This window comes from Pinus tabuliformis, chromosome 5_1 (assembly GCF_031772625.1).
Source record: "Pinus tabuliformis cultivar Carrire ecotype Pingquan chromosome 5_1, CPIR1, whole genome shotgun sequence".
Lineage (NCBI taxonomy): Eukaryota > Viridiplantae > Streptophyta > Pinopsida > Pinales > Pinaceae > Pinus > Pinus tabuliformis.
In genome coordinates, this window is record NC_142305.1 from 797,201,044 (window position 1) to 797,216,670 (window position 15,627).

A 15,627-nucleotide genomic window follows, 5' to 3' on the forward strand; every position below is an offset into this window, starting at 1 on the left:
CAACAATGTCAAGCAGTTTGGATGAGAAAGATGTTAAGGAGCTTATGCCAAGAGCAAGCAAAAGGAACTATAATTTTAACCCAGCAGTTGAAATTAAGGGGGAGTGTTGGAATATTAATTTCAACTGCCATGCAGCTACAGAACCGCCAGTTCAATGTACAGGCCTGCAGCATGGAGCTATCTTTTGCATGACATGAAGTTGAATCTTCATTGACGGCCAGGTTTATCAGTCAGGCAATAAATGAAATTTAATGTGATTGGCAAACATTGGTAAAAATAGTAAACACCAGGTTTTATTGCGGGCATGGGGAATGTACCGCAACATCCAGAAATTTCAGAAATTAAACTTATTTGTCTGCCGCTCCATACCTGTTTTAATTGATAGTCTTGTCATAAAAATTTTAAGTAGTTTTTCTGGTGTGTTGTTTTAATGAAATATGCAGCAGCATAGAAACAAAGTGGTAGGAGTGTTAATCTCTTTGCAATATAGTGCAGCAGCGCCCGAATGTAATTTCTGTTAATGAAAAAGTAATGAGCAGCAGTGCAAGCTCATATGAATGAAGCTTTTATGCACAGCAGTGCAGGGACTGAAATGAAAGGTAAGAGAGGCGCAGCAGCGCGATAGCAAGAAGAAGAAGAAATTTCTCTTACAGCAGTGTGAATGGAAGTGAAGCGCAGCTGAGCGCAAATGAAAAAGAGGGCAAAACGCAGCAGAGCGTGAATGTCCAGTTTTTGTGAATGTAATGCAAAGAGAAACTCGCCGCAGCGAATGTAAGGAGAATTCTTCCAGCAGGTTGAATGTAATACACACAGCAGTGTGGATGGAATGCAAAGAATACGCAGCAGCGTATGTAATGTTTTTGTTGAACTTGTAATGTGTGGAAAAACGCAGCAGCGTGAGTTTTTGTTGTTTTGTTGAGAAAACAAAAGGCAATACGCAGCAGCGCGTATGTGCTAAGTGAATGTAATGTTTTGTTGAAAGACAGAGTTTGTAATGCACAGCAGTGCAAAGATATTACAGCCTGAGCGCCATTGTGAAAAGCAGCGCGAATGAAGAGTTTTTTACACACAGCAGTGTAAAATTTCAGGCAGATACAACAGTGTCAATTTCCCAGGCAAAGACAGATTGAAGTGCCTCTGAAGCAGGCATGTTGGAATCCCTCTGTTAAGAGGAAGATGCTATTTGTGTGGAACTGAAGCGTTCCTTGGAGAATCCCTCTGTTAAGAGGAAGATGCTTTTGTAACAGCAGTTGTGAAATCCCTCTGTGTGAGGAAGATGTTTTTGTAACAGTTGGTTTATTGTTAATGAATACAAGTTTTTTTTATGTTGCTGAAACACCGTAATCAGAAAATAGTTTCTCGGTGTCAAAAATAGAGTGTCGCTGAAACACAAGTTTCAATGTTGCTGAAACACCATTGCTGAAACAATGAATTCAGCAATTGACGAAACTGCGTTGCTGAAACACCGTATTCCGCAAACGATTTTTATTTCCGCTGTGTTAAAACAGAGCATTGTTCTGTTCAGGTTTTGATCCTATGGAAAAACAGAGTATTACTCTCTGTTCTATTTGTTTGTTTTGGAATTTAGCAGAAAATTCTCAACAAATTTGATTATTGAATTTGACTTTTTCATGTTAGTAGTACACATCATGCTTTTTCAAATAATAAAAAGTATGCCCTCACATGTTAAATAGACTCTTAATAAATATATGATTTATGTGTATATAAGGTTCGATAAATGGCAAATCCAAAGGAAAGATTCTATGCTATTTGTATTCGTCAAACATTTTAATTACAAGAGGCCATGTGATGTGAGTAGAAAATTTGGGTTCAAGTAATTTTTAGAAGGGTGATAATGTGATGGCTTTATGGTTAAATCTTGTTAAACAAAAATTAATTCCACGTAAATTAAATCACCATTTAACAGAAAGCCAGTAATTAACGTATTTGACTTACAAACTATGAATACATTAATAAGAGGGTGCAGCGTGCATTCTGCGTAAACAATCACACAATCACGGCTGCAGTCTTATAACAGACATTAAACAAATCATGCCTACATTATTAGAGATTGCAGCTTGAGTGATCAGTCACGGCTGCACTCTTATAACAGACAATACAGAAATTATGAATACATTATTATAAATTGCCGCTTGCAGTCTGCGTGATTGGTCGCGGCTGCAGTCATATGCGGCCTTATTAATCGAATCAAAGCAACGATCTTATCTGCCTACTAGTAGGATACCATTACATTTGCTGTTTGATTATTAATTAACTGCAGAACAGACCTTACGAATCTCGCCATTCGTGCCTGTCTTCACTCCAATGTTGCTCATCTTCACCATAGATTTTGTGAAAGCCAAGTTGAAGCTCGATACACCGAAAGTCCCTCCTGCGTAGTTTTGCACGAAAGGTTTGGTGGAATTGTCCCCCCAAAGCCTCTGATCTGATTCAAGGGCAGCGTTTCCTTCTCTCACGTTGCTGAAGAAAGTCGCATCGAATGTCGTGGAGCTTCCCTTGTCCAAATCAACTCTCTTCGATCCGTCACCACCCGAAGGGCACTGCGTTTGAAGATCGCTCAGGTATGCTGTATTGATTGTCGGATCCGCGTCCCCTGTCGATGTGAAGTTGTAAAGGCGGTAGCTGAAAAACTGGCAGTCGGTCTTTCCGATTGTATGAGCCCCTGAATGTAAGAATATAAAACCCACATAAGTTAATTATACCGGCAACATCAATAGCCGCAGCTATGTAGTGAAAAGAGCATGCAGAGCTCTCACCAGCAAGGATGACAAGATCTTCGGTTGTGAGGCCTTTGTCTGAGAACTTCTGCTTCAGTACGGTAACGGAATCGGACGGTGTGGGCAAATTAGCGGCGTCGGATGAAGACGATACCAACCCGTCTCTCCTTCCTGTCGGGACAGACCAGCTCGGTCCATTCGTCTGTAATGCCAATAACATTAACACTTTCATTCCCCAAACCCAAATTAAAATGTAATGTAACCAAAGTTCAAAACATGCAGCTACATATCATGAAATATTGCCGTGGAAAGAAAGTTTAGACTTTAGAGTGTTGCTATGAATTGAGAAATGCAGGTGGGAAAAGTGATGAATACCAGAACTACTGCGTCACGGACAGAAAGTGCGAGAATGTCAGCGCATGAAACAACTCCTGGACATGCAGCTTCTACTTTGGTCTTCACATCTTCGATAACTTCGAATCCTCGCAACCCAAGATTTGTAAGCGCGTTTTTCTCTGCAGACGGACCAGTAATCAATATGGATCCATCACAGCCCTGCAATTAAGACACTCACCTCATCATACACTTATCAAATCCATTTCTTTTAAATAAAGTAAATAAAAAATAAATCCGTACGTTTATGAAGCAGTCGTGAAAGAAAAGCCTCAGCAGCCCTGGTGCAATGGTTTGGTCAGAAGCAAAATGTGATTGAATGGTGGATTTTACTAAATATTCAAGGCTAGGACAAGTGTAGGAGTAAAATCCGACTCTAGTCCCCTGCGCTTCTCCAAAGACATGAGCAACGCTGGAGCAAACATAAATAAGCATAAATACCCTAAATGCAATTGCATTAATATTTGAACAGGTCTTCATGCTCTGCTTCATTCTCATGGAGTAGAGAAATCTAGAATTATCAGGAATTCAGCAATGCAAGTGAAGGCAGTGACTCCTAAAAATTTGCAAATGAGCGTTTTATAGCCCAACTGCCATGGTGTAGCTTCCAAAGTCAACGAACACCCTACCAACCCTACCGCATTAACGAATTGACTGACCGAAGTATAATCAAATGGTTGGATTCCACGGGGGATAATGGATTTTTCATTCGATCGGGACATCATTCGGGGAAATGTCGTTGTTGCAGAGTAATGACTTTGACTTCGTTTGCTAATCCATTCCACCGGTATTGCTTTATCAACTTGTAGCACGAGGTAATGTAAAAATAAGACTTGGGCCCCATAGAATTCTAGAATGCTGCTCCACTTATACCTGTGAACTGATGACATTTTCAATAACTTTTAAACTATAAAATAGGAATGTGCTACATTGGCTTTACCAACCCTACTCGGATAAAGCAAATAGCAATTCCCTAGCTTGATATTTGGGATTACCAGCTCCACCATAAAACAAATTTGTGAAATAAATGAGAAGAAACGTGTTAAATGATTGTGAAGTGATCTGACAAAATTGTGGAAGGTTATTTGACGAAAGTTTGCTCTAGACTTTAGAGCTTAAAAATGTTGGTATAATAAGAATAAGTTATATTTAATAGTTTTTAAAGTTTTTTTTGAATTTATTTGGTTTAATTTTTTAAAATTTGATAAGAATTTATTGAAATCACGAGTTTGATGGGTAATTTCTGCATAATTGAAGTGTCTTAAAGATTTTTTGAGGGTGCTGAATCCATATATAGTCAAAAAACCAGTTTAAATAATACAAATCAACATTTAACATAAAAAATTACTAAATTCAACACTAACAAAATCCCCAAAAAAACGAAAAAGAAGCTGGAAGTCCAAATACTTAATAGTTTGAATATAGTAGGGAGTCTTCAACGATCGAAAACAACTCTCAATAAAAACACAAGCTGAAGTCCGAATACTTAATAGTTTCAATATAGTAGAGGAGCATTCAACGAACGACTTACCTCGTCGGATGGTACCGCATTTAATGGGCGACAATATACACATCACCAACATTGGAATTCACGTCATTCATACGTCATGTTTTGGGCAAGTCGCAATTAAGATCTAAGTATCACGACGAGACCGGACTCCCATTCCCTCCAACCGAGAAGGCGACGCTATGTCACTCTTATCGGTTTAAAGCTTCGAGGTTCTGGTTGTGGTTGATGCCGAAGAAACAAAATACGACATTCATTATATGGTTTGCATTTCATGGTGGTAACACCGTTTTGAGGTTTGAATGGTTTGTCTCTATTGCATCACCTTTCTTTGCTTTTGAAAAAAAATGTATGAGGTATATATATGCTTTTTCATTCTTATGATTAAAAAATAAATGTATGATTGTTATGGATGCATGATCTGCTCTATGATCAGGGCACTCTTAGTGGTTTTCAAGACTTTCATGATTGCATGTTGCACATCCCGTTGTCTTTCCGTTTTGTGTTTGATTGAAGCTGTGTTATGTGATTTCTGTTTTGTGTTTGATTGAAGCTGTGTTATGTGATTTTGTATATGCTCACCTATTTCCGTTTTTTGTTTTATTGAGGCCTGTTATTTGATTTTGTATATCTTCATCTATGCACATATGTATATTCTTACTTATTTACGTAAGTAGTCATTTATTAATGCGGTTGATTTAATCTATTATATTAGTGTTATGGGTCGTTCTATCTTCGTGCCTAGTTATTTACTAATGTGGTTGTTCTGATCTATTATATTAGTGTCACGGACTTTTTTATCTTTGTGTTTGTCTTTACAACTTTGAATTTCGACCTTTGCACATGTATTTCATTGTGGTTCTTTTACACCGTCTACAAACCACTTGTGTGAATGTTTTCTTTATGAATCATATGAAGCTGGGCTTCGCTTTTAGTGACGTGTTTTGGTTTAAATAATTATAATTCAAAACTTACCAATATCATCACCATGAGATGTCCATGTGGATTAGCGTCTTTTCCTTTGGGATTAGAGTTTTTCTTTTTATTAGCCAGATGTTTTAATTGGAATGAGAAGAAATATTGAAAAAATTATAATATTAATATTATGTTTTTCTCAATATTTTCCCTAACAATGGTTTTTTATGTAAGGTTTTATGCTAATTCGAAGAACTTTTATTAGAACTAGTTTCCAGTGAAGAATTTCCTTTGCTTTGAGAAATTGATAGATTTATTATCTATCGATGGATGCTCTTCAATGTAGTGTCCATGATCTAGCCCATTATAGATTTATCAATGCACATAAGCTTGAGCTTAGTGTCCAAGCCCTCTTCCACCTTCAAGGTGTTCAATAGAGGTGAAAATTTATATGGTAGAAGCAACACCACATTAAATAGAGAGTAGATCGAGAAGTCATGGAATATTCAATTCAAATGAATTTTCTCCCATGGCCTTGGTGATGGTGTAACACATGTATCTCAGTGGTTTAAGCTTCCAAAGGGGACCCATGGGTCACTCTTTTTAAAAGTGTAACCATACCTTCTCACCAACCTAAAACTTATGTGGAAATTGATGTTGATTGTGCCACTATTTGTATTTGGCATTAGGTTTTAATGAAATATAGTGAACTCATTATTGCATTCATTGTATCTATTCAACAAATTTGTTTCACTGCTTACCTCATATTGTGTATGAGGAGACTCTTCACATTTTGATGCAAAGGGAATAAGTTCTTCAATTGGGTCAAGTGTTTAGAACCTTAGGGAAAAAGAAAAAAGGTTATTGTAATTTTCTGTGTCACCCCATTGGACTTTCCAAGATGAATGGGAGTAACCCGACCTCCATGGTCTCAATATGAAGATGGGGTTATAAAATTCCTTTGGATAACACCATCGCATCCAACTCATCAAGAGGTTTCTGGCGTTATAAATGTTATCTGAATCTGACCCTTGGATTCAAAAGTATGCCCCTTAAAATATTACCCAATTAACTCTTTCTACATCATTAAGAGTCATCACGTGGCACCCACACGAGACTTGCATGGCCTTGCCACATCAACCATGACACTCACATGGCACTTAATGATACTCACATGGCACTTATATATATTATCGGCACATCCAAGCCGCTTGCCACATCAACTTTATTCATGAGTCCCACTTGACCTCACTTTTCATGTAAATCATGAATTTCCTTTATATCCTACCACAGGGGATATCTTAGTGTGCATGTAGTTTGCACTTGGAAAACCTCCCATACCCTTGAATCTGGACTCACTACCATTCCACAACATTTATCTAGGCTTGGACAACATATGAGACCTCGCAACAACAACTCCTTGTGGAGCCCACTCTCAATATCATATGAGACCTAGCTCGAAGTTGTGAACATCTCGACGAGCCCCACCCTAGATATAACCCTTTCACATGACATATCTCAATCTTTTCACAACTGATGCTTCCATGAAATTCATAAATGAAAGTCTCAGATGTCTGGATTCCCGGATACATCCAATGGACATAAAGTGCATCCGACCTTGCGCCTATGACAAGTTGTTGCTAAATCACCCCACTTTAGATTTTATTATAAATATATCACATGCACATATCTGGATTAAAACTCCTCCACAGATGCTAATGGAAATCAGCTCAGATGTCTAAATGTGTGTATATATTTGTTGAGCCCTCAGTGTGTCCAACGTGGATATAAATCACTTTGAAGGCTCATTCAACCCCGAATACATGTTTGGATCTTTGTGATATGTGAACTTAGAAATTTTAAAGAATTTCCAGGGACTTAGTCCGGACACCCATTGATACATAATGTTATTCAAAACACTGATGTCTACAATAATGAAACCTTCACTCCAACTACAATATTTCTGACATTGATTCACGCTAAAAATATAATAAATAGATCCAATAACATTCCTACTAGCAAGAATCAACACTCGGCTAAACCATAGGTAGTAGTGCTCTATAAATTTAACACAACAACACCATAACAACCCCACAATGGGTCCCAATCATAGATTATCATATCTATTGATACTATAGAAATTCCTTGTAGATTCAAACTGCTTATGTAATTTGCTAAAACAAAAGACTTGAATTTACTCTACTCATTAGTGGAAAAAATTAACCAATCAAGAAATCACTAAATATACAAGAGAAAGAATTTAATCAACATATTACATAATGATTTTCGAGGGAAAACCATAACTAAAAACCCTTGCTATCTGTACATTGCATTAGTCAGAACATATGAGAAGATTACAATGCTTTGCTCAAGCCCGAGTAACCTCTGCTCTATCTCTATCTATCTCACAGCTTCCTAGACAAGCCTTGGCCAATACTTAACCAATTTTATGCTTACCCAAGTCCCTATTCCCTTGCATTGTTTCCTTGGGAATTAGCCCCTATTAATTAGGGAAATTCCTCAATTGGAATTTCACAATCCATCATAGACCTTCCAAGTTTGGCTACATGCACCACCTGTACAATTTGGATGATTATAGAACTGATAGTACACTGCCCTTGAACTCCAATCTCAACTAGGTAACTCTCAGATATGACATGCATGAGTTATTTATGGTTGAATTATCAGTTAACTGGTTGAACACATGAAGCAACAACCCACTGTAAGACCTCCTACTAGTTCCTCCATCAATTCAAACTAATTTAACTAACTTTAACTCAGTTAGACTGAATTAATTAATTACAACTTAAAATAAACTCAACCAAGGCTCTTACAAAATAGGATACACTCTACATGACTCAAGTTACACCCTCCACTAGAATTAATTAAACCAACTAAGTCAAATTAACTTAGTTAACACTCATACAAGTTGTCTTTTGATGTGGAATTACCATTTTTTCTCCTAATTTAATTGAAGGGAAAATTAAATCAGGATTTTCTTGTTTCATTTTCAACACTCCCTCTGAACAAGAAAGGGACTCTCAAATACCCCAATCCTTCCTCTATGGAACCCGAGTTTTCCTCTTGATAGTTCCTTAGTCAATATGTTTTCATCATGTTCCTCTGTAGGAATGTATTGCAGCAACATGATTCTCCTCTGCACACAATCTCTGAGATGGTGATATTGAATGTCGATATCCTTGGACCGATCATGAAAAACTAGATTCTTAGAGAGTTTGATACAACTCTGATTGTCACAGTAAATCATTGTAGGATCCATCTGCTAACCAAATAACCCAACAAGGATCATTCTCATCTAGATTTCCTCATAAGTTGCTTGACTAGGATCCATGTACTCTACTTTTGTTGAACTGAGTGCAACTAATCTCTGCTTCATGTTTCACCAAGAAACTGTTGTTGACCCAATACTCAATATTCCCCCCCATGTGCTCTTCCTTTATGATTGACACCTTGCCCAATCTGCATCTGTGAAGCCGTGAATTTTCACTCCCTTTGTTTGTATGTACCAAGGACCAAACTGAGTGGTGCCTTTGAGGTATCTCAACATATGTTTAACTCCTTTCCAATAGAGTTTGGTTGGCTTAACAATTGCTTGACTAAGTTCGTTAACTGCAAAACACATGTACGATCATGTGTTCACCAAGTACATAAGTACACCCACAAGTTTCCTATAAATAGTAGCCTCTACCACTTCGCCTGAAGCAACATCTTCCTTCCTCCAATTCCCTAGTAGAGGAGTCTCCATGGGTTTGCTTCTCTCCATGTGGAACTTCTTCAGTATATCATTGGCATACTTTCCCTGAGAGAAAAACAATTCCTCATTTCCTTGCCATACTTCCATACTAAGGAAATGATGCATGAGCCCTAGGTCCTTCATCTTGAATTCTCTTACAAGATCCTCTTTGCAAGATTTGACTAGCTTATCATCGCCTGTTAGAATTAAATCATCGACATATAATACTATAATCCATAATTTACCTTCAACCACAATATGGTAAAGGTTTACATCTTCTTCACTTTTGGTGAATCCAAACCTAGTGAAATGGTTGTTCATCTTGGTGTACCAAGTACGAGGTGCTTGTTTCAATCCATACAACGCTCTCTTGAGTCTTCACACATGCGACTCTCTAGGTTGATGGTAGCAAAACCTTTCGGTTGCTCAATGTACACCTCTTCCTCAATCACTTTGTTGAGGAAGGTTGTCTTCACATCCATCTGATTTATCTTCCATCCCATCTGCGTTGAAAGTGCTAGAATAGATTTGATTGAAGAGTACCTTTCTACTATAGAAAAGTTATCCTTGTAATCAATTCCTTCCACTTGAGAGAACCCTTTGGCCACAATCTAGCCTTGTGTTTCTCAACACTCCCATATGTTGATTTGGGGTAGCATTGGATGTGCTCTAGCCACGAGACTTGGTGGAGAGGCTAAAACACATGAGATCTCCAAGACCCAGAAATGGTTTGGGTAGAATCTAAACAGTTTGGAAGATATTAAAATAATTAATATTTTTAATGGAGTCCCTAAGTCCAAACTCAGGGAAAATAAAATATTAATGTGAATTAATGTAAAGTTGAGTTAGAATGGTCCAAAAGTCATGGATCAAGCTAGATCTAATCTTATTCGTTGATTAGGGACTTAATCTCGGCCATTGATGGACCAACGAGAAAAGTATAAAGAGAGGCTTGAGGGTCAGTTAGAGAACATACTGAGGGAGACTAGCCAGTTCGATTTCTAAACCAAGGTTGTTGAGAAATTCAAACTAGTGGTCCGGAGATTAGCAGTGAGTAGCTAGTACGGAGCAGAGAGTCAAGATCAGCAATAGAAGACTAGTGCAGAGGCAAGAGAGGCAAACGCAGGGCCTTTTAGGAAGACGTTGAGGTAGCTGGAGACTGCGCATTCACTAGAGGGTTTGCGTCGATGACGCAGAGAGGCCCAGGGCTGACACAGAGTGTTTGGGAGCTACACAGAGGTCAATCAGGCTAATGCTGGGACTGGAAGAAGTGCTGGAGAATTTTTCTCTCTATTGGGTAAGCCAGTTTGGCACTCAGTTATACTGAAGAATTTTGAATAATAAAATCCTCCCTTGCTGCACTAGTTTTCCCATGTTAGGTTTTTTTGGGGATTGTTGTCCAAAATATCTATGTCGATGTGTTGATTCTTGTGCTTGTGTTTGTTTCTACATTATGGTGTGATATCTGCAACAGAATGTTGGACACCTAATCCTAAAGGGTTAGTGTGGAAGCCGAAAAGACTAAGCAGTCTAAGAGACCTTGGGATCTGAAACCCAAGAGTCATATGTTGTACTATAAATGTATATCTGATCTTAATAAAAAATGAACTCACATGATTTATCATTCATATCTTTTGTGCTGTCCATGTGTGTTTAACATGGTATCAGAGCCACTTGTTTTTCTGTGGCCTTTTTTATGTGCATGTCAGTGCTGCTTCTCCATATAATTAGCTGCTACACTGCATGCGCTCTGTCCTTTGAATTATGCCTGCGCTCTTTACTGTTTATAAACGTTCTGTAAAAGAAGCGCTGCCCTGACATATTCTATTCCTGCTCCCCGTCAGAACTGTTTTCTCCGTCTAATCCACTGAAATTCTTCTCAGAACTGTGTCGGTCTTAGAAAACGCTTCTGCGCCACTGTGTATTCTCTTCGTTTTTTTTTATAACGCTCAGAAAACGCTTCTGCCATGTGCTGTGCTGCATCTGTATGTAGCAATTTGAAAAAGATTATCATACTGTCCCACAGTTTTATGCACTCGACGAGATGGGAAAACTGTTATTGTTGCTGGCCTTGATGGGGATTATTTGAGGAAGAGCTTTGGATCAGCTCTTGAGTTGATACCTATAGCCGATTCTGTAGTTAAATTAAAGTCACGCTGTGAGCTGTGTGGTAAGGCCGCATCATTTACATTTCGTAAAACAGGAGAAAGAAAAACTGAAGTTGTTGGTGGTGCAGACATTTACATGCCAGTGTGCTGACGGCACTATGTAAATGGGCAAATCGTTATTGATACAACGAGGCTGTGCTGGAATCCCCGGAGGCACAATATGATACTTGTGCACAAGCAACCACAACATCTGGATAATTATGTCACAATTTTCTGTATAAATCTCTTTTCACTACTTGTGGGATATACTTATTTCCTTCGCTAAATGTCAAAATTTGTCTTGGCATAATTAAGTGCACTAGGGGTGGTTTAATGGTTAGTATTGCTCAGGCAAGGAAAGGTTTGACTACCTAGGGGTTCTGTGGAAAACACTCTCTAAAATGAACTGGTTAATTTATGTTTGCATTACTTTCTGGCTATGTCAGAGATGCTGAGTTGGTTTCAGTGTGTATTTTATGCTCTGTGAAGACCGTTTGGTATTCTATGTTTCGCAGTTAGGAGGATCTGGAGTATGGTGGTTATATTCTGCGGTAAAATGGAAGATGGAGCACATGCAAGCCGTGCTGTCACCTGCGTATGTCAATCAACCAGCGTATTTAATTCTGGGCGATTTCTTCATTGCCAAAGGCTGAAACGAAATGTTGAAGGGACTATTTGCATTTAAAATTCATTCCAAGACTGCAAATAATTATCAGCTGGGAGAAAGACTCGTCGAAGGATTCCATCATTGACGGAGTGCGTTGGAGGTCTCTAAGTTTAGTGCGCGTTGAATAGTTTGTGTTGAGGAAGAGAATTGTTGGTCGTTTCTGTTCAAGTCATTCTGAAAACCTTGGTCGTTTCTGTTCGAAGCATCTAGAATTAAAGAAAAACGAAAGCAACATTTTTTGCATCGATTGCAGCAAAAGTATCTGTCAACATTGTCTTCCCAACCATCGGTCGCATCGGCTTCTTCAGGTGCGAAGCGACCCCAATCCAGGCCCGCCAAAGGACTGGTAAACTCTTGCCAAACTTGTGACAGAAGTCTGCAAGAAGCGTACTGTTATTGCTCGGTTTCGTGCAAGGTAAATGCTGTGCTGAATAAAGAAAAGGATTTATCTACATTACTGTACCATTGCAGTTCGCTGCCATTTCCTGATATTTTTGACTTCTCCCCAAGAGAAATTAGTTCCAAGGATGGAAAGCTTGCAGAGATCAGAGAAGAATTATCGGCTAGCAGTATGTTAGAAGAGACATGTTCTGGCTCCAATGCTAACGATGTGCGTTGGATGTTGACATGTTCGGAAATAGACATGCCTTTGGTAAAGAAAATATGCAGGCGTGTAGCTGCGCCCCACTCTATTGCCCGGCCATCAACTAGCAGGAGAAAGGGTGTTCCCCACAGATCACCAATATATTAATTAATTATAGTATATTTCCAATAATTTTAATTTATTTTGAATGCCTATTCGAAGAGCTATGTATTGTGCGCAGTAGCGGAAATTTTGGGTTGGTCTGGTTCGAGGAGTCAATTTACAAGGTTTTCTGGTCATTTTGAATAGTGCGTCGTTTATGTTCAAGTCATTTCTCTCTTAGGAAGAGCAGTTCGAGGACTTGGCTAAATCCACGAGCTATTTCATCTACTGAACGAATTTCTTGTGGACTGAGTGTAGGAGACTGGACTGAATAAGCTATTTGTGGGACCCATTCTCTGTCATACCCAGGTCGTACACCTTTCTGCTGGACGTGGGGCCTACCCTTGTGCGTAGATGCCAAATAATCAAATTTAGGGGAAGTCCGTGAGCATTATTTGTGACTTTGGTCAGACGTATTACCTTTGTGAAATGTAACTGAGATTACACTAATGCATGGAGATTACTCTTACTCTGTGGGGGTCATGAAATAATACTAAGTTGGCGGATATAAGTCTAGGAGACCAGCACTGCATGCTTTGCTGTGTATTTGCTTAGGAGCAGAGGTTTATCACTGGTTTTCCAATGTGTTGAGGACGTGGTGACTGTATATCAACTGGGAAAGGTCCAGAACGTGCCTATTGTTAACCCATGCAAACAGCAATCAATTCTGAGGCAGAAGCACAATGAATATCAGTTATTAAATTTGTCTAGCTGAGCGTAGGAGTTACTGGTGCAAGTTCTGTCTTGCGCTCAATAATTTCTGGACTTAACTTGAATGAGGACCACTTGGAAGGGAAATTATTGCTGCTTGTTCAAATTCAAGGCCAACTTTGTATTTTCTACAGCGACTTCCATAAAGAATGATCTAGCCCCAAGGCTACAAACTTGTATTTTCTGTGGTTACACTTATCTACAGCCACTGTTCTTCCTAACATTTGCTGAATTTAAAGAACAGAATCTCTAAAAGTATGGTGATATTTGTACAATTTTGACAGTTTCAAGATATCTCTGGTTGATTTAAGCTATAGGTCTCTCTTGTGCAACTTGAAGATATTTAGCAGCTTACATTTTTCTGTGGGATTTGGAGTTTTTTAAGGTGTAGAAAAATGGCTAAGCTTGAAAGAATATTAGAATTATTGAGAACTCTAATCATGTCCACTGATAACAGCACAGTCAAAATTAACAAATCCTCTCTTTCAAACATTCTAACATGTCTGCAATATGCACAAGAAAAGATAGAGTTTTTGCAGCTTGAATCACAACTGCAGCAGGAAGAATTACAGCAGTGGAGTCATCATTCTGAACCTGTTTCTGCTCAGAGGATTGAAATAGACTCCCATAAACAGCAAGTCAATAATGTTACCATTCATTCAGATAAAGCAGCAGTTGTACATGCAGATGCAGAGGTTCAGCTTGCACTTCCCAAGCCCATCATCAGACCTTGGGAACAGCTTGTCCACAACAAGCACAAAACTGGTCTTGGATATGACAAGGACTTGTCCTTTCATATTCCAGACTATTAAAAACCCATTCAGTTTCAGAGTGCTGGATTCATTGATGACAGTTCACCTGCTCTTCATGACAGTTCAGCTCCAGCTGTTCCAGATTCTACTCCTCTTCCACAGCAACAACAACAACAACAACAACAGATTGAGAAATGCCAACACTGTGATCGAGTTGGCCATCTGAAAGATCACTGTTTTGATCTTCATCCATGTAAGCACTGTCATAAAACCAGCCATTCTTCACACAGATGCTTCAGAAACAAACATCCTGCAAGAACAAAGATTCATCTTGGATGGATCGCTTCTTGGCAATGGGCATCAACAGCCAAGAAGATATTCCAAACACATATCAGAATTTGTTCCAGAGTATTGAACAGTCTTGCAGTTGAGTTTTCTCCATCTTCTCACCTTGTATCTGACAGGGGGGGAAATGATGGTCATCCACAAGCTTCAAAGTCACCAGCTTCTTGCCAGTTTTGGAAGAGTTTCAGGAATTGCATTAAGCATTCCAGAGTTGTTGGTTATCCTTAAACCATCATAGGTTGAGACTTCCCTTTTCAGGTTGAAGTTTTACCTTTTATGTGGAGTGAGACCTCCCTTTTATGGTTGAAGGTTTCCCTCTTTGAAACAATAGGATCACTTCCTCTAGCAGAAAACTTCAGTTTCTTGCCAGTTTTGGAAGAGTTCCGGGAACTGCACTAAGCGTTCCAGTGTTGGTGGTCATCCTTAAAGCACCGCCCTTTATACCAACATTTCATAGAGCACATTCAGCCTAGTGCTGCCATGCATTTTTGCACATTTTGTATTACAGCTCTCTTCTTGGACTCATACATAACCCTTCGGATTAAGGGGGGGAATGTCGGACACCTAATCCTAAAGGGTTAGTGTGGAAGCCGAAAAGACTAAGCAGTCCAAGAGACCTTGGGATCTGAAACCCAAGAGTCATATGTTGTACTATAAATGTATATCTGATCTTAATAAAAAATGAACTCACATGATTTATCATTCATATCTTTTGTGCTGTCCATGTGTGTTTAACAGAATTTATTTTAATGTTTATTGAAGGAATTTCGTAAATAACTTTTTGAAAATAAGTAGGTAAAGTAAATCAGATGTTGGAGTAGAATTTTCACATGGTACCAAAGCAAGTAATCAGAGACAAGAAGGGAAAATTATTTATGGGTCAAGACCATTATGCAAAGGCATCCACGTCAGGGGACTTGCACAAATTTTTAGAAAATTGCACAAGAGATTTC

The 15,627-nt window shown here is 38.8% G+C and overlaps 1 protein-coding gene and 1 pseudogene across 1 annotated transcript; one reads left to right on the forward strand and one right to left on the reverse strand.

Annotated features, from left to right (window-relative positions):
• Window positions 1-1,946: 1,946 nt before the first annotated feature.
• On the reverse strand, window positions 1,947-3,666 carry LOC149167355 (cationic peroxidase 2-like). Its single transcript, XM_089431525.1, has 4 exons — window positions 3,375-3,666; window positions 3,114-3,293; window positions 2,778-2,940; window positions 1,947-2,683 (listed from the first exon to the last, which is right to left on the reverse strand). The coding sequence occupies exons 1-4, from the start codon at window positions 3,627-3,629 to the stop codon at window positions 2,268-2,270; spliced, it is 1,014 nt and encodes a 337-aa protein (XP_089287651.1). The 5' UTR covers window positions 3,630-3,666; the 3' UTR covers window positions 1,947-2,267.
• An 8,121-nt stretch (window positions 3,667-11,787) lies between these two features.
• On the forward strand, window positions 11,788-12,993 carry LOC149167356 (uncharacterized; annotated as a pseudogene).
• The last annotated feature ends 2,634 nt before the right edge of the window (window positions 12,994-15,627 follow it).

What these genes read in the sequence shown, in the direction of transcription:
- LOC149167355 (XM_089431525.1), bottom strand. Translation starts at nt 3,629, where the DNA reads ATGAGAATGAAGCAGAGCATGAAGACCTGTTCAAATATTAATGCAATT. An exon ending in TTCACGACTGCTTCATAAAC is followed by an intron (nt 3,294 to 3,374) that starts GTACGGATTTAT and finishes TCTTAATTGCAG; the next exon opens with GGCTGTGATGGATCCATATT. An exon ending in AGATCTTGTCATCCTTGCTG is followed by an intron (nt 2,684 to 2,777) that starts GTGAGAGCTCTG and finishes TCTTACATTCAG; the next exon opens with GGGCTCATACAATCGGAAAG.